Source organism: Azolla caroliniana, unplaced genomic scaffold (genome assembly GCF_043228905.1).
Source record: "Azolla caroliniana isolate FFs.n. ecotype wild unplaced genomic scaffold, voAzoCaro1.0.p SCAF_8, whole genome shotgun sequence".
In the NCBI taxonomy this organism is placed as follows: domain Eukaryota; kingdom Viridiplantae; phylum Streptophyta; class Polypodiopsida; order Salviniales; family Salviniaceae; genus Azolla; species Azolla caroliniana.
Window position 1 is genome coordinate 5,358,663 of NW_028230443.1, and position 23,867 is coordinate 5,382,529.

General features: G+C 37.2%; 1 protein-coding gene and 1 pseudogene across 1 annotated transcript; one reads left to right on the forward strand and one right to left on the reverse strand.

Annotated features, from left to right (window-relative positions):
- The first annotated feature begins 12,203 nt into the window (after positions 1–12,203).
- On the forward strand, positions 12,204–14,132 carry LOC147860889 (uncharacterized). Its single transcript, XM_087323210.1, has 3 exons — positions 12,204–12,478; positions 12,900–12,949; positions 13,926–14,132. Exons 1-3 carry the CDS (start codon positions 12,337–12,339, stop codon positions 14,112–14,114), a joined length of 381 nt encoding a protein of 126 aa, XP_087179336.1. The 5' UTR covers positions 12,204–12,336; the 3' UTR covers positions 14,115–14,132.
- Positions 14,133–18,118: 3,986 nt separating this feature from the next.
- Positions 18,119–23,867, reverse strand: part of LOC147860890 (uncharacterized) — a 73,264-nt pseudogene continuing 67,515 nt past the window's right edge.

Consider the following 23,867-nt stretch of genomic DNA (forward strand, 5'->3'; position numbering starts at 1 on the left):
CTTCTACACCGTTGATGTAGCTCCAATACCGTTGGCCAACTAGGTATTGGTTCATCTTGTACTCCCAAGATGAATAGTTGCTTTGTTTAGCTTTTCAGTAGGGAGCAAGCTACCCATTTGTCTGTTCATGTTGTTCTAGTGTCCCCTTTTTCTTTTACTTTTCTTCCTTCGATCACATACATGTTGTCGCGAGAATACGACGAGGATACGTGAACGTTGAGGCAAGACCCCCGGGCCTTTGTCTAGAGGATATCAAATTCGTGTATTTATGTACTAAAAATTAACCGAAATGAGAAAGATTAACAAATTTCATTAATAAAAGGGAAAGAAAGATTACAATCAATCCCAAGATTGGGATTACAAAAGTTTTATCTTATGGAGATGATTAGAATAATAGATTAGAGGAAATAAGAGATTATGATTCTTGAGTGATATGGCTTTGACAAGGAATTTTGGATTTTGAGAGATTGCTTCCGTATGGAAATTATGGTTTACTTGAGAGATAGCTTCCGTAGGGAAGATTAGGGTTATTGGCTTCGATAAGATAAGAGAGCTCCCCAACGAAAGAAAAAAAAATTAGATAATATGGAGAGTGAGTCCTAGTGTAGGAAAAAAAATGGAATAAATATGGAGTTCTCCCTTGATCATAGCCTTTCCACTTTTTGTTGCATGGCCTCTACTTTTAGTTGCCTAGCTTTTTCTTTTGGTTGCATGTGACTGTCCACATGACCTTTACTTTTTCCATGCACTCCTTCTTTAGTTGCTTGCGTCCACATGGCCTTTACTTTAGTTCTCTTCACTTTACTTTAGTTTGTTGCATGATCCAATCTTTCGTACGTCCGCGTCCAACCTCGTCCGATAGCCGGTTCCATTTTGCTTGCCGGTCGGTTCCGGTTCCGATTTTGCTTGCCGGCCGGTTCCGGTTTGCTTGCCGGTTCCGGTTTCGGTTTTGCTTGCCGGCCGGTTCCGGTTTGCTTGCCGGTTTCGGTTTCGGTTTTGCTTGCCTTCCGGTTCCGTTTTGCTTGCCGGTTCCAGTTCCGGTTTTGCTGTCCGATAGCCGGTTCCATTTTGCTTGCCGGTCGGTTCCGGTTCCGATTTTGCTTGCCGGCCGGTTCCGGTTTTGCATACCGGCCGGTTTCCAAATTGCATACTGGCCAGTTTCCGGATTTGCTTACCGGACCCATTTTCCGGATTTGCTTACTGGCCGGTTTCCGGTTTTAGGGAATTTGGCCACCATCATCCATCAAGACAATGTGGCCAAAGTGCTCTTAGCAGAAATGAAAAATGAGGGAGCTCAAGGTGTTTATATAGCTAGGGCCTTAACTTTTCTATCTATGTGGGATAGTTCTAATTTCCCTATCTAATTTCTCATAACTTGATATGTATTTCTCCATTTTGTATATAGTAAAATACATTTTGAAGCTCTTGAGTATATCCATCTTTCTATAGTAAGCTACTAATCTAATCTATAATAATTATTTCATTATTTTTTTACATAGTGTGTGAAGATTCACACGACATTCGCCCCCACCAAACCTGCACATCCACTGGTATGTGCCAATTTTGGTGAGGATTCATTTTTGTTTACTATACTTTTTCATCGATGCTTAAGACTGAATCGTCAAAAGCTTCGAATCCAATTTCTATTCTATCTCTTCTCTTGAAGATCTTGATTCTTTTACTGGCAATTGGCAAGGCAAGTGGTGTACCATCCAGTTCTACTAAATGATATGTTGCATTATCTTCCACTTTCTTCACCACATATGGCCCAAACCATCGTTGTGAGAATTTTCGAGCCGTACTATGTTGGTTATCTAGGCTACTGTCATAGACTAGCACCCAATCTCCTTCAACGATTTTCCTCGGCCGAAGTCGATGTCGTTTATCGAAGTCTTTCTTGTTCTTTAGCCTTGCATTCTTTAGCCGCGCTTTAGCTACCTCTACATCTTCCAAATTCCGCTCTAATTGTCGAATCCTCAATGCTAGAAGATCTTCTCTACTTATCTCATCTTGCCATGGCAATGCAAACCATGAAATAATACTTTGTTCTACCGGCATTATTGGCTTTTGTCCGAATATGAGCTCTACCAGCATGTATCCCGTCACCGAGCTATGAGTAGTCCTGTCAGCCCATAATGCAAATGGCAATAGACGTGGCCATTCTCCTATTTTCCCATGGCAAGCTTTCACTAGAGCCTTCACAATTGAGGTAATCACGATCAGATTTGATTGCCGAGACGATCCCCCATAACTCCCTCTTCACTTGGGCAATACCTTCTTTGCCTGTCACTTAACACTTTCGCGCCAAACCGAATTGCATATCGGTTGCAATCTTCATCTTCTTGGTTGATAACCCATCCAATTCCGATTGGACTAGTATCCACAGTCACAAAAATGGGCTTGCCGTATGAATAGTCCGCTTTCCGTAATGTAGGTGCCTCCATCAATAATTTCTTCAGCCTTCCGATGGCGATTGTATGCTCGCTCGTCCATTCGAACATCCGCTTCTTCTTTAGTAGACCATATAATGGCTCAGCAATGTGGGCGTAGTGTGGAATCCAAATATGATAAAACGCGCATGCTCCAAGGAATCTTCGAACCTCCATTTGGGTTACACGTTCTTCTTTCATGTCTTGGATTGCATTCACCTTGGATGGCGAAGGCTTCCGACCGTATGCTCCACACAAGTGACCTACCACCAGGATCTCCGGTTGCCCGAATGCAGATTTTTCTCCCGAAAATGTCAAATTCGCATCTTCGAGCCTTTGGAGCACCTTCTCGCAATCTTTCATATGATCCATGACGAACTTTCTACATCCATCCTTATCTTTTGATTCATCCTTCTCTTCATCCGAACATCCTTTTATCGGAATATCATCTAAGAATGGCATCGTGATATCCGGGATGCAATCCTTCAAGACCTTGTTCATGGCATTCACCATATGAGCCACCGAGTTCGTTGCGCCTTGAGGTAAGGTACACATCCGCACCAACCCGATTGGAGTTCTCATGGTTGTAATGTCACGACTGTCGACCGCCAACTGGAATTGATCTTAGCCAGAGTAAAGATCGCCGATGGAGTAGATGGACCGGCCCGCAAACGCCTTGGCAAATTCATCCACACTCGGACCGATTCCAGCATTCCGAATTGTCACCTTGTTGACGGGTTGAAGATCTTGAATGAATCGTAACGATCCATTCTTCTTTGCCACCGTGAACCACCTATTAGAATAAGGAGCATTCGACGGTTCTAGAATTCCCATCCTCACCTTCTCCTTTAAGAGCTCGATCAGCTTCGGTAGGTGTGCTCTCGAAACCGGTATCAGTTTCAAATTCCAAGGCACATGCGGCACCGTGAAGATCACCATCGGTTCTACCGTCCTTGGATTACCACACCCGATTTCTTGTGGGAAAAACGCGAAATCCTTCCCATGTCTTTCAAGCATTCCACGAAACATCCGCTCCTCTTCAGGGAGGAGGAAATCCTCCCTTCCAACTCGTAGCTTTCCCTTCGTCTCTTCAGTGAAGACGTGACCAATTGCATTTGGGTTCCTTAAGCTTGGATCTTTTGCAACTTCCTTCATCTTTTTCCAACTATCTTCCGGTAGCGGAACTGCAACTGGCTTGATCTTCCTATCCACGGTTTTATATTTTGTGTTGACTTCGACTTCCTCTATCAAGATGCCTGGATGATAATCATCGATGATAGTATACATGTTGACGGAGTTAACCGAAATCACATGTTGATGGTGAGGATAGCTCAAATCCACGACTTCCTCGATTTCGCCGATGGTGTCGTTAAATGAGGCTTCCTCCAGAATATATAACACGAATTCTTCTTCTTCAATTATGCTTTCTTCTTTCAGCACCTCCTCGAAGTCTTGTATCTGACACTTTTCCTTCTTGTTGAGTAGTCTAAGTTTGCATGCGCCGCCAGGTGTGACGCATGTTGCTTCTCCTTGCAATCCACGCACTTTGCTTCCTTGTGGGGACTTATGATTGCTCGGACTATTTGTGCCCCATGCTTCAATAGTCCGCTTTAAAAATCCGAGGATTTTCCTCCAAGGCTATCTCGGTTCCTTTCATGATTAGCTCGCACCGTCAGGAATTGAACGAATCTTTTACTATCAAGACTCTTGACGCGCGCGAAGGCTGCTCCATTATCGAACACCTTGGTCTCCATCCGGGACGATGTTATATATGGTTGTCCTAGGATGACGGGATGTGAAGCCGAGTCTTGCACGAAGAAGTGTTGATCAATCTCTACATCCCCGATCGTGACTTTAACGTTGGGGCAAGCTCCGTACAAGTCCTCCGTAGCCTTCATCGCCGCTCGAATCTTCCATCCGTGGTTTGTATTAATCGGCCATCTTCCTTTCTTGTAGAACTCGGTCGACATGAGGTTGATCTCTGAGCCATGGTCAATCAAAGCGACCACGGTCTCTTTCTTCTCCCCGATCTTCACCGGTGTCTCTGTTGTCACTCTTGCCCAATGAGGCCGCGAGTAATGGCTATCCGCCACCACTTCTTCTTCTTCCTCCTCTTCCGATCTTGCCATGGTTATGGCACTTGTTTTCACCTCCTCTTCATCAGATTGTTGCCGCTTCCTCTTAATAAGGTCCACGATAGTATCATGGAACTCCTTCTTCGCGATCCCAAGTAGCTCTCTCAAGGTAAGGTCGACATGACTATCTAAAACCTTCTCCTCAAGGACCTTCCGCAAGTTAGTTGTTTGTTCTATGTCCGACCTTAGCTTGTAAGTCGGTGCCGCTCGTTCTTTTCCTTTCTTCGTTGATTCTTCGACTTCCATCCGAGCAGGTTGGCTCGATCCACCGGGCTTCATGTTTGTTTCACCAATCTCTTTTCTTGGGATAGGTTGGGGTGGCCCTTCTTTCCCTCCGTTCCTCGTGTTAGGTCGCTTTGATGTGCCATCTTCTTCACCGGTTCTCTTCCTCTTCTCTTCGACAAGGGCTTCATAGGTGTCACACACAACCTCCGCAAAGCTTGTGTTTTCGTTGATTGGATCTGACCATCCGGTTGCTCGTCGCACGTTTTGGTCAGCAAGTTTTAGATCCTCCGAATTGATTTTGCCTTTTTCTTCGCACTCGAAGACCGTTGGCCAAAACCCAGCTCCTGGCTTGATCATTTTAAGATTCTCTTTTCCAACTCGTATCCCAGCCGAAGCGGCATAGTGCATAGCCTCCACATGCCTTGCATCTTCTTCTTCTACAATCTTTTTCAGCCCACCTCTTCCGAAGTTCACTCGTAGTGGCTTCCGGGTCTCGCTTGAGTGAATCATGTTGCCGTCCAAATAGACGACATTCTTGCGGATCCCATCTTGCAAATCAGCACATTCCCTTCGTGAGTGTTCAAAGCTATCACACCACACACATCTATACGCTTCTTTTCCCTTGGGCCCGCGTCAACCTAAGTTGGCTAGCGATACCGCTTCAAACTTCTTGGAGAGCTCTTCGATTATAGACTCCTCCATTGCTTTCTTGTCGAAATTGTTGATCGGCTTACTAGGCTCAATCGTCGTAGGTGCCTTCTTCCACAATTGTAGATTCTCGACCTCAGCTTCCTCTTGCCATTGTCGCCGCTTATCAAAACGGTTGCAAGCCTTCTTCACCGCCGCCCAGTCCGCTACCAAACCATTTGGTTGTGTTTCGTCCTCCAAGAAACTACCCAATTCTCGCCGATCTTTCGCATCCATTGCCTTTAGGAATAGTAAGACTTTATCTCCATCGAGAACTCGTTGCTCGACACTCGGAAGTCGGTTGTACTTCAGGTCGAATTCGGCATAAATTCCCGATGCACACAGATTCTTCCCTTTCTTCTCGATCCAATTCATTAACGTATGCCGAGTCATCCGCGATGCGTCTTCAAGCATGTATTCAGTGAGAAGAGCCCTTTCGAACTCCGCCCAAGTTGCATGCTCGTTTTGGATCTCCATCACATGCTCACGGATCCCGGGTTCTACCACACGCTTAAAGCTTGAAATTTGTTTTGGATCATGGACATCTCTTTGTTGCATCTCATTCCGGTATGTAGCAAGGAAATTTGTGATGTTCTTCCCACCGAATCTTCCAACTGTCTCCACAGTTCGATCAACAGCTTTGTCGACTAAAGCCTCCCGATCTCTCTCTTTCAGCATGAATTCGACGACGGACACCATGCCTTTAGTCAATTCTTCTCCTTGAGTTCCACTTGTCGAAGCCATCTTCGTACTTGATATCCTCCTACTGCCTCGTTTCACGTCGGGTTCACCAAAGATGTCGAGAAAATACGATGAGGATACGTGAACGTTGAGGCAAGACCCCCGGGCCTTTGTCTAGAGGATATCAAATTCGTGTATTTATGTAATAAGAATTAACCGAAATGAGAAAGATTAACAAATTTCATTAATAAAAGGGAAAGAAAGATTACAATCAATCCCAAGATTGGGATTACAAAAGTTTTATCTTATGGAGATTATTAAGGTGCAAGGTTCAATCAAGTGGGGAAATATATGTTGGCTATCATGGCAGGCTGCAATTGGCCGATATGAGCATCAGGAGGAGGGGATGACTTTGGTGATAAAAGCACAAGAGGTTCTTTTCTCCTCCAACGACAATGTCCACCATTTTCCTCTTAATGACAAATCTCAAGAGGTGTTGGAATTGGTCAGCTCAATAACCCTTTGGATTCTATGGAAACAACGATGTAGGCGAGTCTTCTCCAACCAAACCACCCATCCAACAAGGTTACTGCAAGAGATATGGAGTGAAATTGTAGCCACTCTGAAGAGCCAATATGATGGCCTTAAAGGTGGCTCCGAGGGAGTTGAAAGACAACGTATAGCCTTCGTCCAACAATGGTCGTCCTCTCCCTTTCTTGAGTCAGTGGGCTTCCACATTAGATGGAACTATCGCGTCCCTTTAGGGATTTGTACATAATCGCCTCATTTGTAAAATTTTATAACTAATGGAAGGAGTTTTTTTTTTGGGAAAAAAAAAATTCTTTTCTTGTTTTTCTTCATCTAATTTTGCATTGTGTTTGGCTTTGCGCCTTGAAAACTAGTTAAGAATAAGCATGATCTCATTTTACATAATGATTTTCTAATGTCAAGTTCTACAACAGCTCTTCTCGACTTGATGATTATTTAGTGTGAAGGTTCACAACAATATGTGTCAAAGTCTAGGGAATCTTGTACTTAAGATGCAAGGTCCAAGTAAAAACTCTTAATATGATCAATTGCCTATTAATGAGTATGCTCTTCTTGTCGAATCACATTAAGCATACTAAGCACAAGTTTGTGTAGTGTTCAAAGCTAACAATCGGCAACGGTTCAATTTGAACCGAACCGAACCACGAAATTGCGGTTTAATGGTTTCAACGGTTTGGTTCGGTTCGGTTCAGGTTTAGGTTTAGGTTTTTTTTAACGGATGGGTTTGGTTTTGGTTTTGTTTCAACAGTCAAAAATTGCAGTTTAAACAGTTTAACGGTTTTAAATTTTAAATTTTTTTAAAAAAATCTAAAACATTTTAATTGTTTTTAAACAATTTTTTCATTTTTACACCTTATTCTCACATTTTAGGAACATCTTACAAATTTTAAAATTTCTAAATAATGAAATATTATAAATTTTTAAAAATAAAAAATTTGGCCTATGTTGAAAACTGAAACCGAACCAGGAAACCGCGGTTTTTACGGTTTAATGGTTAAACGGTTTGAAAATTCTTTAATGGTTTGGTTTTGCGGTTTGGTTCGGTTCGGTTTGGTTCAGGTTTCAAAAAATTTAAACGGTTCAGTTTGGACCCTCTCAAACCGAACCGAACCGTTGCCGATTGTTATTCAAAGCAATGGGGACCCTTACATAAGTTTAATAAATTGTATAGGCCAAACTTTAATTTATATTTCCAAAACAAAAACATGGTTGTCAATTGCTTCAATATTTCAATTAAGGGCCCCATTTGACCATGTTGCAAATGTAATAAAATTTGCACCATGCATGTTCTTGCAATATTACATACATCATTGGTAAAATTGGTTGATGATTTAATAGTAATCATATAGTGATTAAATGGCACATTTTGAAGCACATCTAAATGTTCAATAATAATCATCGTAGTTACGGATATATTATATTATTCTACTTAGATTCACAATGTGCACATTATGAGCTTTTGTGAGCATGAATAAATTGGGAGCATTTCCCGTAATAAGAATTATGTTTTTATCATTGTTAGGATTAGCCAATTTGATGCCACCTCATCATCGGCATATTATCAACCAACTCACCTACAATAGAAAAGCACAAAGCAGCAAAGAAAATTTTACCAATAGCGTTAGATGAAAAGCATCCAAATTTCAATATATAAAGGGATGGAAGAGGGAAAGACAAAAGGCTTCTTTTTTTCTTCGAGCAAAGAATTTTTGGGAAGATAGTTCATTACTTACCTTACGAAGATTGTTATCTTTCAAAATAGAAGATGTGACATCGTTGCATTGATATTTATGAACTCATTGTGAATATTGGTTCATCTAGATCTTCGATAATCATTTATTGTTTATTTGTATCTTTCAAATTGTTCTTCACCTTCTTTCTTGCGCACTTAAACCTCATCTAGTACACATGGTAAGAAATAGGATATATTTATCCAAACAACTTTATCCATCGGTAGGTAAGAGTGTTGTTTTCCCTCATTATTCTTATGTAGGTATGGCGTTCCTTGAATGATAAATGTGGGCACATGCATGGCCTTTTAGTGGTTGATGTATGAATTCATGGCAATGCGTTGCATTGTGTGTTTTGTACATATTGTCCTACTTGTGATTCAATTACACTTTAAATTAATTTATTGAAAATATATTCACCATATATGTTTTATATGCTCAGTATTTTTCCCTACTAATATCACTAACTCCTCAATCACGTCACTTTTATGCATAGATTTCAAGGAATTGTCTCTAGTAATGTTTGATCGTGCATTGTCTCTTGTTTTGTGCATATGTAAATTGCAAGTACCCGTGCTAATATCGACATTCCATTTCAACACTCCCAATGCAAATTTTTATTGAAAATATATTCACCATATATGTTTTCTATGCTCAGTATTTTTTCCTACTAATATCACTAGCTCCTCAATTACGTCACTTTTGTGCATAGCTTTCAAGGAACTGTCTCTAGTAATGTTTGATCGTGCATCGTCTCTTGTTTTGTGCATATGTATTGCAAGTACTCACGCTAATATTGACATTCCATTTCAACATTCCCAATGCAGATTTTTATTCTCATGCTATAATAGCATGATCTTATGTCAGGGTTGGTTGTGGTGATTTTTTTCTCTTGTTTACTATTGTGATCCAAAAGATGTGTAAAATAACATTAACATTTCTAGGGAATATAGGACTATCATTTGTCTATTTAAATTCTTGCCGATGTATTTGTGACAATGGTTGTTTAAAAGATAGAATATATGTTTTATTTCAATGTTTGCCACTTTGTGGCTAAATAACCATAAGGGGTTGTGTCCAATACCTCCATAGAATCATGCATCTAACATCATGCATGTTGTTAGAATGTTCAAAGTGTAACTCTACCTTAAGGAGGAAGTGCTACACCTAAAAGGAGGAGATTGTTAGAACAAGGACGTAAATTTCTATGTGCTTTAAAGGAGGAATTTGACGCGTAGAAAAAGGAATATTGTAGCCTTTATACTAAAGGTGTAAATAAGGGTCACACACTAAGAGCCTTCCCATAAAAATAGCAAAGTAATCGTCATGCACACGTGTGTCTCATTACTCGATTTCCATGCCATCTGAATACTTTGTGCATAAAAGGACACGCCAATAATATTTGGCACTTGAGCTAGACATGAATCAATAAAAGCTAGAAGACTTTACTTTGAAAATATTTGTCAATTACAACATTTATTCATCACTAGATCATGAAACAAACTTCACATACCTTTCTAGTTACGAAACAAGGAAGGTGATATTATTGATCTAGCCTGGGATAATAGCTATTAGATGTACGCTACTACGCTCTCCTGAAACATAAAGTGAACCTCTAAATATTGTACACTTGTTTATGTGACTATAAAAGATGAAGCACACACTTTAAAATCCTTTGGAGTTTTTATTGTTGTCTTTCAATAGAAATAAAAGCTATCAGAGAGCTATAAAAAAGGATATACGAAGACCACACAAATATTTTGAGCTTCCTTCTCATGAATTCCTTCAAACAAAAATTCAATCCAAATATAAATTCATAGAGCATACCATATGTACTTGGTGCATTTGTTGAAAATCATGATTGTAATCTTACTTTCTTGAGAGAGGTTTTTTTATTGTATGTTTTAAATGTTCAATTATTTCTTTGAGTAATTTTCAATGGTAAGTAATAGGACATATAAAGTAAGGCCACACATAATTGTATGGTGTTAGCTTTCTTTCCGTCTTTTCTACCTTTACAATATTAGATATACATACACACATGAAGGACCCACTCACCGATGCACATGTGCGTGCATTTTTGGACAATGTCCTTATTATCAGCACCACTATTACATGGATGTGCATTTGAATTAGAGTTTTGATGGCATTTGAATTATTGTTTTGTAGCATCTGTAAGGTTGATTAGCGTTGAAAGTGAAATATTTGGGCACTAATTAGGATCTATGAACACAGGAAAGCACACTATTCTTAGGACTTGAGTTTCTATTTTATGTGTGTCATCTATCACGATATTTGAGAGCATCTCTTTGCTCTTTCCTTTGAAACATTTTAGTTCATTGCGAATTGGAGATATATAGGTCCCCATCTATAGACATTGTTTCTGGATTTTCACCTCTTGTTGAGATTTCCCACATGTGAAATAATGTGCCATTAAAGAGAGAATGTGTGTGTTGTCTATATAATTTGCAATCAATGCCTCAACATCCCTTGTTTACGGTATTTTCTTGAATAACATCCGTCCTTTGTCCGTTCATTTGTAAAGGAACATGTAAATGGGAGAAACTTTTAAGTCACTTTTTTAGAACCAACGAGATGTTTTTACTACTAGAACTTTGGGGTACACTCCAATTGGAGTTTTCCCCACCATAATTCCACATAAATACACTCATGAGTTCACCCATGGGTAGGGGTGATAGGGACCTAATCCTTGTGAGTTCTATTTAGATATGAGACTTCATTATGTAGCTTGTGTTATATGAACATGTCATTTTGATAATGACAAGAGCCACAACTCTTACTTAGAAGGGAAAATGAAACAACCACAAGATTGTTGAGGTATGAGGGCACATTCTTGTGTTATGCATCTTAATCTCCCCAAAAATTTAAGTTCGTAAGATATTAAGTTACAAGAAAATATCGGGGATATGTCATACAAAGAAAAACAAATCCTAAGCAACTAGATGCATATTAATTAAATTGTTTTCTTTCTCTTTCTTTTGTTTTGGAGGAAAAATTCTAAGCTTTGACTATAGATAGTTAGTGGCTAAGCTCAAAGCTTTGAGGCAAAGTTAACAAACATAAGGTCTTTCCAAAATATCACATCTAGGATACATGAGTTTTTTTTAAATTTATCTTTCATTTCTTGCACAAATCTTGTCGGACATTGCTTGATTTGATGTTTGGTTGAGAAGTTCAATTTCTCTCATATAGGTCTTATATTTTATCAATGTGATTTTGAGCGTTAAGAAGTAATGTGTGACATTAAAGGTAAACACATTTGTTTTCCAACTATGATTTCTATCTCTATACCTAATTTATTCTTGCCTTTGAGTCTAACACTTTTCCGTACAAAAGTGATTTAATGCTCTTACATTACAATGTCGTGGTGTTGCTATGTGAGCGAAAGTTGCGAGGGTGTGTAAAAAGGTCACAAGAATTATTTTAAAGGTGACTAGTTGAAAAACATAAAGATACAAGGGATATGTAGAAAGCCATTGTGATGAACGATCGTTATCGAGACGACAAGTACAAGTACTAGTCCAAGGTTTGAAAGACAAATATTATTGGAAGAAGCCATATGCGAGTGTCCTCCGAAGTACCGGCAAGACTGACATTACGTAGGTCCGAAATCAAGAAATTGATCTCATATTGTCTGACAACCCATGTTGAGAGGACTATAGATGATTAGAGGCAACATAATTGACAAATCTCTTTCCAATAGAGAATTGAGCTCATCTATATGTAGTAGACCTTAGCCTATAGTGGGCTAAGGTTTGCTTCTTTCTTTGATTGATTTTTTCAATCATTTTGTGCACAAACACACACACAATATATATATATATGCATAATGTTGTATTAAATACTTACTAGTATTAATACTCTCAATTGGATTGTAGAATGAAGCTACTTATACTCTTTTGTATCAATATAATTCTCTTGCATCATTATATCATTATTTCACCTTCCAAATCCATTCCCATAAATGCTTCAATGCTGATGTTAAGGAATATTGTGAAATGGCCTAAACTTTCCTCATCAGGTAAATGATCATATTACTATTTAAGACCTATTATAATAAAAAATTAAGGATTCCCTAATTTAAGGTTAGTTCTTTCAATAAGCCTTTATTTGTCATTGGATTCAATCACTTAATTTGTAAAGATTTCTAATTAGACTTGGTATTTGATAGGTTCCCCCATATATCGACTTAAGTTTTATAATAAGATCCCTAAATTCAGTTAACCTTAGTTTCAATAAACAATGCTTGATTAATAACAAAATATTGTATCTAATTAAAAAAACCATAAAAGTTTGTGATTTAGTTTTAGTTAGTAAAATGTGTGGATGTTTTTCATGGTTTTTTGGCTAATTGATTAGTTATTAATAATTATGTTGAAGAGAATAATAAACATTAACATTTGTAATTCATTTTACAAAATTGGACTTAACTTTTTTAACAGATTCACACCATCATCGAGATATGATGCATCATTGGTGGAATATGACTCGAGTAAGATACAGTTAAATTAGATTAGTGATAATATTAGATTGATACCCAAGTTTAAAGAATAATTAAGGTGGTTTAAATATAGTCTCACGCTCACACACTCAGTAATTAATATACCTATATGTGATAGTGCCCCCAAAATCACTATCGAAAATGCAGACTCGATTGTGATTCTAGAGCAAGATATACAAAGTTGTGATTTAAAACCACAACTCAATTTGTGATTTTAAAATTGCAACTCGATGAGTGATTCTAGATAGTTTTATAATTTGAAACCACAACTTAATTTGTGATTTTAGACCTTGGAGATAGAGATTAATTTTAAACCATAGTTCAATTTGTGATTATCGAGAGAGATAAGAGACTTGTAAATTAAAACCACAAGTCAATTTGTGATTTTAGGAGAGAGGGTCGTGATTTAAAACAATAGCTCGACTTTTGACTTTTACTGGTGTTAGTAAGTAGTATCTCACTAATAATTGACATTAATTCACAAATATCATTAATGATCTCAAGATTAATATGCACATCCATAACATTACTAATGCTAGACTTTATGTCATTTGCGGATGTCGATTAATGATTTTGGACGAATAAACTATATTTATTAACCATCTTATTGGATTGGTGTAGTGACATTCATGCATAATGTGGCTCATGCTCCTAACTTTCTAAGAATTTTTCTTGGGTATCCTGCTCATGCTGTCGAGTACCCTTTGATGTGTAAATACTTGGTTTCCATGATATCCAACTCAACATGCAAAACCTTATTTATATGGTACCCTTTTCTACATGTTGTAGTACTTCAGTCATATAGTCCCTTTGGAATTCGTAAAAAAATTCTTGTTTTACAAAAGATGCTAACTAGACCTAACTAGACCAATTTAATATGGAAATTTTCCAATTGATTATAATTTGAAATCAAAGTAAACTAAATGAAGGATATACTTAAGACTTAATCTAAGAAATGGACGTGTAGAGAAAGATGATTGGATCGACACCACCCAAGTGTGAAAGGAGATCATGTGGAGGATGTCGACCATGTAGAGCTGTATTGGTACCTATACACAAGTCCCTTGTTAATTTTAACTTCTCACCCCCTCCAGATTATTATCCTCAAACATGGCATTGTGCTTGTGGTGGACACATATTTAATAATCATAATTAAATCTGTTTATTTCGGTAATCAATCTCATAAGTTATAACCAGAAGTGTTACTCCTCACCATATAACCCCACTAATATATACTGGTTTTATGTATTTATGTTGAATATCTATGTGAACTACTTTAGTATATCTCCGTGACGTCACTATAAAGAACTATATGTCCACAACTCTAATAATCATACTATTGAAATGTACAATTTATCTACATTGCTATGTTTCATAAGTATAACTATATTCAATGAAATATTTGAACTACATTACTATGTTATCCCGTATAATCTTATTCCTTGCAAATTCTCAACAATTTGCATGGTGTTATCACAACCCAAAAAATGTTATCAAGACCTCATAAAGGTTTTGTTAAAGATGTTTATATATCATGGAATTGGTTGGGTTGATCATAATGCATCAATATATATTGTCATAATAATTGCCAATTTTTTTTCCTGAATAAAGATTTCTTTATCATTAAGCTAGGTACATATGTGATTATTAATTTGCCATTTAGAACAATAGTTGATTTAGTATATCAATTTGTATTTAACCACAATACATAATACGGGAATGTTACCAAAGTACCTTTGAATTGTTATGAAGTCCCTACGTTTCCTTCATTCTGAAAACATGGACAAATTTCTCATGGATAAATAATTTTCATATATACTGTAGTTCATAGTACGTAAAATTCGTGTTCGTCTAGCATAACATTCGTTATCCTACGTTGGAAAACGAATGCGAATGTTTTTAAATTTTTTTCCCCATTTTTTAATGTTTTTTTTGTTTTATTTCCATTTTTTTGGCTTTTTTACCTCATTATAAATAGTTAATCCAAAAGTATGGTATTTATCATTCTTTGAGGGTGTTTTTCTCACGTGAATGATTGAAACATTCGCGAATGCGAATTCACGTATGGTACATATGGTTTTTACTATGCTTTAGTTAAATGATTATGAGACACATTTGAATCTCAATGATGTAAAAAACAAGGCGCTTTAAAAAGGACATTTGTGTGATATGGTTACATATTTATGAGTTCCTTGATTTCCCAACTTAGTGACCCAGGGACTACAACTACATCTCTACAACTTAGGTTATTGATTATTTGAGCCACACAAATAGATTTTGTAAAGGGCATGCATTTGCTTAAATTGAAGAAGAGCTTTTCATGTGATAACTCATAACTAGCTCAAGGCATCCTTCCTTGGGATGGCCTTATTCAATTAAGAAGAACCTATTGTTTCATCCGTTTGAATGCAACCTCTTGGGCATTGCTGTTTTTATGTGCCATATCTAAAACTATCTTGATGTGAAGTTTAAACAATGAGTTTTATGTTGAGTCAAACAAACTGAACTTATGTGACCTACTAAAAAATATGATTGGATGGTACAAGAATGTAACCAAATCAAAACTCGTTCATCCCATTGCTCTAATTTGGACTAATAAATGTAGTTCTTATATGTGAAGTTAAAACAAGAAATTATGTGTTGGGTTACATCCTAAAAATATGTGCGTTGCGACAAACTGTAACATTGATAATGATGTCTACAATAATAATAATGCATACAATAATGAAGAACTAATGAGGAAGATGATATATAATGAAAGTGATCTCGCATGTTGGTTGCTCTGTGGAATATGTCTATATTTAAGATAACTAGAATATATTCCACACTCATTCTTCGACAATTAACATAAACAATCTGGAGAGTTATAGAGACTCATGAATCTTTAGATCCATTTGATGTTGACCATTAATATCCATATCTATTAGATATGAGATTTGGTCATTTGTCTAACCATGATGATGATGCTAATGAAGAAGTGTAATGACAAGTATAACCTTAATATGTAGAAAGGTAATAAAGTAGTGGGTGCAAAGAGTGTTCATAAACACATTATCATCTAGTAAACTTTGGTAATTCCAATATTCCAATACCTAGATCCTTCACCATTGTGTTGTTTGATAGAGTAACACTTTTGCTGGATAAATAAATTAATGGCAACAAAAACTAAGAGAATTCAACATTTGTCAATGCCTTGTTTCATGAGGAATTCTAAGCAAAGTTTCAAAAAAATCCAACTTCTTCTCATATTGTATCTCGACCCGTACACGGTAAATACTTATTGATGCAACCCTTAAAATCATGATGACCTGCATGTCATATGCATTCAATCTAGTGTTGGGAACTATATGTATATTTAACATCATTGTTAAGTACTTGTTGTATAAACATTGGCATTGCTACCAAGGACCAAGGTGAGACCAAAACAAGAAGAACAGAGTAAAGTTAGCCATATGTATTTATTGTAGTATTGGAAACCACACGTATATATACCATCATTGTTAAGTACATGTCATACAAACATTGGCATTAACACCTAGGACCATGTACGAAACTAAGAGAAGGGGAACACAATAAAGTTAGCTCTAGAGCTAGAACACTAATGGTTACACCAATCTGAAAGGGGAAAATCTCTTTGTAAATGATCTATAAAGTTTTACATTTGTGATTTTTTAGTGTTTTAGCTAATATTTAGTGGGCAAACCTTAAGATATATATAATTTATTATGGGGTACAAACCTTAAAGATACATATAATTTATTATGTGGAGCAAATCTTAAAGATACATATCATTTAGTGGATGAAATGAAACTATAGTTTTAGCCATAGATTGACATATTCGCATTTGTGGGGCTTCCCCACGAATGTATAGGAATACAAATATGAGTCCATAAACAAATATTCGTAAAAAAAAAGGAGAGTTCATAAACTCCCTCCTTTTTAGTCTCCTAGATAAAAAAAGGGAACTTGTCAATAAAATGGGGACTTAGAGTCTTAATACTAATAATATTTTTATAATAGATGTAAAAAAAGTATTTATTTTATTAAAAAAAAAAGCTTAAGTTTTTTCCCCACTTTTTACTCTCCCAAATTTTGTGGATATTTTTTATTTAACATTAAAAGGGGGACTTGAAACTAATTATATTTCTATAATAAATGTAAAAATATTTGTTTTTTAAGAAATAAATAAAAAAAGAAATCATAAATCAATAAAATAGAATAAAGGTTCATAAAATCCCCCATTTTTTATTTGACACTAAAAAGGACAATTGACACAAATTATATTTTATAATCTATTAATGAGTGATTATTCTTTTTTTAGTGAATTAATTAATTAATTTTGGAAAACAAATGGTTTTATAAATTTTTGGGGCCATTTTTTATTCTCAAATATTGTGAATATCACGCATGTGTCAATCTATACTTTTATTTATATGTATTTAATTTTTTATTGGGAAAAGTACCAGGATACCCCTGGAAGTTTGTCTATTTACCAGAATGCCCCTAGAAGTTCCAAATTTACCAAACTACCCCTATGTCCAAAAAAATACACATTATAAAGTAATTATACACTTAAATCTACAAGCCCTATTTACCAAAATACCCTTAAGCCTAAACTTATTTACCATAATGCCACTATATACCTATTTTGACCAATTTATACCACTTTTATTTTTCAAAATACATGATAAATCAAACTAAATTATCGAAATTATATTATATATCAAAAATTTCAATTGAAAGGTCGCCTTAAAATCCAATTCTATAAATTTACACCGAGTTATAGTGGCTTAATCCCATAAAACCAAAATTTGTGATTGAAGTGACCAAAATGTAATCTTAAAACCAAAACATTTGATCACACACCGAATTTTACCATTGGGATGCCATTTTGAAGCCAATTTCCATGAATTTGCGGATTCGCAAACAATTTGCGGCCAAAATGTTAAACCAAATCTCACGAAAAACTCTGCTACCAAAATGTCATTTAAACGAAATCTCACATAACACTTTGCTATTAAAATGCATCTTAAACCAAATTTCATGATTTTACACTAAATTTTGTTAGCAAAATGCAATCACAATTAAATCTCCTCAATTTCATCAAATTCAAAAATACTCGCAAACCAAAAATAATTATCGAATAATGCACAATCGTCACTAACTTGGGGCCCTACAACTGCGAGCAATGTGTCCTTTCCCACTACACCTTCCACAACGATGTTCTTTCTTCTTTGTGCCTTCTTCTATTGTGCGTATACATTTGGTTTTTGGACGTCCAAGAGGTCTTTGTGTGGCTAGTGGTAACATGCCTCCAACAATATTATCATGCATAACAACAACAGGAAATATTGGCTCCTTGTAAGTATCACAATATGATTGCAACAAATATGCCTTGTGTGCAAAAGATTGAACTCTTTCTTTTTGAAACAAAATAGCAACCGTTGCATGTGCACAAGGTAACCCCATATCTTGCCTATTAGAGACATGTACTAAAGTAAGCATTAGATAAGGATAGATCTAGATAGATAGAAAGAAAGGAGAGAGAGAAAGAAGGGTGCCGATCCACCCGACCACCCCCGAGCGAAGAGATCGAGACAGACTCCAGCCTTGATCGGCGTCCCATACCACCGCCGTGGCGTCGAGTCGTACCTGGTGCTGGCGCGCTCGCTACAAGAATTGATCCACCACAAGACAGAGTCTCGACGTAGTCAACAAGATGATCAATGAGGGTAGCTAGGCCTCTATTTATAGCGATACCCCAGGCCCCCAGCCATGTTCACACTTGGCCTAATGGGTTGTCTCAATCCCGAGGATTTAAAAGTAATCCTCCCCCTCACACTTATCCACGTGTATAGAATACTACGGTAAATTCTCACCACGGGATATTATATAGTCATGCCCGTAACACTGCCATTGTCCACAAGTACATATCTTCTTATCCACATAAACAATCCTAACATGTTTCAAAGTATGGATATGAAAAACATCATTAGTAGATGGCAAAATACGGTATAGTTTTCCTTGTTGTATGGATTCTCTAATGAATTTCTCTGCATATCCAACCAATGCATCATGAGTTATCTCTCCATTAACCAATCCAATATGTGCTTTAGAAGTTTCTCTATTAACCCTCCTTTGATAAAACCATGACATTATCTTTTGGTGCATCAATTCCATCATCCCTAGAATAGGCATAACGTTAGCCTCTAATAAGCCTGCATTTAGGGACTCGACAATGTTAGATGTCAAGTGTCCAAACCTTTTCCCTGAAAACTTACATGTAGCCCAATGTGAGGGGTCGGTGGTGCTCATTAGCCATTCAACTGCATTACTATTTAAAGTGCGTATTTCTCCAATGATAACATCAAAGTCTTGAGTATTAGTTGCATTTGCAGCTTTCCACAACATCCCCAATAGTTGAGTGCTTTTAAAAGCTTTTCTGAAATTGTCTGATAGATGGCACATGCAATATCCATGTGATGTATCATTGCCAAACACCAACATGACACCATCCACTAAACCCTTTTGTCTATCTGAAATAAACGTTATTGGATCTGTGTGTCGAAGAACATCCTTCAAACTTTGAAGAAACCAACACCAATTATCATCATTCTCTGCTATTACTACACCAAATGCAACCGGAAACAAAGCACCTTGTGCATCAATGGTAGTAGCCGTGAGAAGGACTCCTAGATATTTTCCTTTCAAATGAGTTCCATCTAGACCAATTGTTGGTCTACAATGCATGAAACTATTTATGCTTGCATTGTAAGCGATGAATATGCAAAGAAAGCAACCTTCAATTGTTTCTTGAACATGTGCCACTACCAGGATTAGCTTCTAAAATGTTTTGACAATAATTTCGAAGATTTTGATATGCAAATACATGATCCCCATGGATTTGAGCATGTGCATTTTCTTTTGGTTTCCACGCTACCTTGTAAGAGATAGTGACGCCTTTTTCACGACGCACATCACCAATTAGTTCCTTTGGTGTGTATGTAAGATGATATTTAAACTTCTCCAATGTTGTTTCAACCAACCATTTTGATCTTACTTCTTTGTTCCCCAAGTGTTCTTCCCTATTCTTCTTGATTTGGCATGTTGGATGTCCTTCAATACAAGATGCACACAACCTCCATTGACATCTAGAAGTTAATATAGCAAAAGTCATGTGAGCACAAAATTAAGATTAAAAGTCAAGTGAGTGTAAAAGCATATGAGTACAAAATTCATGTGAACCTTGTTTTATCCGACTTGATCACTCTTAACTCAACATGAGAGCCAATTGCATCATCTCTCACAGCTTGTTGAAGCTCCTTCAAAGAGTCAAACTGCCTTCCCTCCACCAAAGTCATTCTATGAGAGACATCAACCATCGAAATGAGAGATAGACAAATAGAAGAAGAAGAAGAAGAAGAAATCTTTGAAGGATACAAGAAAAAGAGAAATTAGTAGGAAAAGGGGATTGAATAATAAAAGAAGAAAGAGCAAACCTAATAATAGAGAAATGACCACATATAAACACACACACACACACACACACACACACACACACACATAGGCCCAGATGGATGTAGCTAAGTTGGTAAGGTTGCCCAATGGAGACCAGGTGGTCATGGGTTCAACCCTTACATTCCACAGTGGCATCTAGTAAATTAAGAGATATATAAGAAGTATATAAGAGAGAGGTGAGGAAGTTGGGTTTCGAACCCACAACGTAGTGCTTGTAGTGCTAACAACTTACCACTAGGGTAAGGTAATTATGATAAAAAGAGAGAGAGAGAGAGAGAGAGACTAACTGATGAAGAGAATTGATGATGAACAAGAAAGAAAAGAAAGACTACCCAAAGAATCACTTAAGTAAATAAGTTTAGGTTTAAGGGTATTTTGGTAAATATGGCTTGTAGATTTGAGTGTATAATTACTTTATAAAGTGTATTTTTGTGGACATAGGGGTAGTTTGGTAAATTTGGAATTTCCAGGGGCATTCTGGTAAATAGACAAACTTCCAGGGGTATCCTGGTACTTTTCCCTTTTTTATTTTAGATAATTGGGTACATATCCCATTACTTTAATAAATTGCTCATGGGCCAAATTTGGTATTAGTTAATCTCTCTCTCTCTCTCTCTCTCTCTCTCTCTCTATTTTATTCTCACTTCCCCCCCACATATTACCTATCACATTAACAATCGGTAACGATTTGGTTTAGTTTGAGATTGTCAAAACCGAACCGTTTAAATTTTTCGAAACTTGAACCACGAAATCGAATCGAATCGAACCACGAAATCATTAATCCGAATAGTTTTAAAAGATCCAAACCATTCAACCGTTAAAACCGCGGTTTCGTGGTTGGTTTCGGTTTTCAACTTAGATCAAAATTCAAAATTTAAATTTTATTAATTTAAAATATTTCATTAATTTAAATTTCAAAATTTCAAAATTTTAAAGATTTTAAAGATTTTCCTAAAATGTGAGAATAAGGCTTGGTTTCTAACTATTGAAATGGAACTGAACTGTTTAAAAAAACCTAAACTTGAACCGAACCGTTTAAACGTTTAAGCCATAGTTTTGCGGTTCGTTTGGTTCAAACCGAACCGTTGCCGACTATTATGTCACATACTGAAGCATTTGGAAACCTCATGATTTAACGACGTATTTCAATCTTCAAATGTCACCAATTTTTAACAGACACACTATAAGCATCGATTTGTGACACCTCTTAGCAAATCAAAGGGCGTGCTAATGCCCCGTTTTGTTGTAGTGAATTTAGTTTGGCTTCAACAAACATCGTGATTGTTGGTCACAAGAATCAATCCCTGTTGAGAAACACTACAATAGAAATGGGCATTAGCGATTCCAAAAGTCGTTATAAAGAATGTTGCTATTGGCTTGTCGCTATACACTGCATTTTGTGATACGTTTTGCGACCCCTTAAAATGACTATTTTCTAGCCTATAAATAAAGACATCCCTCTCATTCTCTCTCCCATGCTTTTGTACTCTCTTTCTCTCTCTATTGGTCTAGCCATCCCTCATTATGTCATTGTCTTCTTGGTCTCATCCTCGCCCACTCTCTTTACTCACGTTGATGACAAACCATGTTGGGTAAGGTGTAACTGCATGAAAAATTTAACATGTAAAAAATTGAGACAAATGATTGAATAAATTTTTAATTATTATACAAGTGTCATTACAAATTGTAATGACACTTGTATAATTGTTAAAAATTTGATGATATTAACAAATTTTAAACCTTCATTTTTACGTTTTCAAGATTGACGGTTTCATTTTCAAATTAACCTTCATATACGGTTAAATTTGCCAAAAACGGTCAAAACGGCCGTCAAAAGGCAACACTAAATTACAATAAGTTTGTGAGGGAAAACTAATAATATTTACAATAAATGAAACATAAGCTATTGATCATTATTGTTATATGATTCCTCATTGCCTCTTTTCCTACCTCAAGGATCCTTTGTTGTGAGCAGGAGAGAGAGAAAATAGAAAAAGATGAAGATAGAAGGTAGAGAGAGAGATAGAGAAGGTTGGTAATAGAAAGGAATTTATATTACCAGAGAACAAGGGTTACAAAGAATATGTTAAGGGGTTGAAGATTGGTGTTAAACCGAATGGGTTTTGATGAATGAGTAGACACCTATTTATTGTTGGGAAAACTGGTCCCTCCGGATGAGATGAGTCAAAGAGCCAAATCGGATGCTGGATCAACAGAGAGCTGAATCGGATGAAGGTTGGTAGAGAGTCAAAGGCCGATTCGGCCGTGTTGGCATAAAAGGCCGACTCCTTCTACTTTGTATCCTTAGTGAACACATTATCTAGTTAGGGCTTTATTTAAGCTCAACCTAACATTGTAAAGAGGTCTTGGAGTAAAAAGAGTTAGAGAGAAGAGAATAAGAGAGAACTTCCATTGAAGCATAATTTGTGTCTATCTCCTACCTTCCTTCTTCTTTTTGTTACCGGCCGGCAAAGGAGTCCAGAGTGGGAAACGGAGAGCTAATTAAGTAGAAGGAATGTGGTTGTAATTAAGCTATGAGTGTGGACGGACGGACCGGAATCGGTATGCCGTTCCGGATCCGGACCGATCCCGAACAGGTGCGGATGGCACCGTTTTGTAATACAGACCGGAAACCTATTTAAAGGCCCAGATACAATGTAATAGTTAGCGGTTAATTAATGAAAGCGTAAGCGTTGTTATATCTCTGTGTAATTGCCGTTCTGTCTTAATTGTTATATCTTACGCGTGTTATGAAGACGATCCTAATAAGTAACTTGATTAAGTCGGATTAAGCGTTTAAGTCTAATCCGGTTGCCGTAACACCCTTTGGTGAAGTGTCTCCCGTAGACACCTTGTGTTAGGCCATTGTGTTGGGTCGCCAAAAACTGTGTTAACTCTTCGGGCTCCTGGCTCACACTGGGCGCACTTCAACGGGCGTTACCGTCCGATGAAGACCTCCGGTTTCGGCAAGCAATACAGTGCACAACCTGCTTGAATTCCGGACACTCGGCTCTAGAATGCACTATGAGGACACAATGTGTAATCTGTCAATCCAAGAGCCATACAACGGATAGGTGCGAGTATAATCTGTTGACTCGGCAAGCACCGCCCGTCCGACAAATTGAGCCACGCAGCAGCCGGGATGAAGAAGACGAACGCTGGCGGCGAATGGACCGTGACCGACCGGCACAGGATGTCCGGTATGGAGAGCGACGGGAAAATGATGTCCGGTACGGTGATCGGCGAGAGAACTATGATCGGCATGATCGGTACCAGGATTACAATAGACGATACGAACAGTATGACCGGGAGCACTCCCCTGGGTATCGTCAGCAACGGGAGGAATACGGCAGATATAACGGACAACCCCGTCAAGAGTACCGTAATAAGA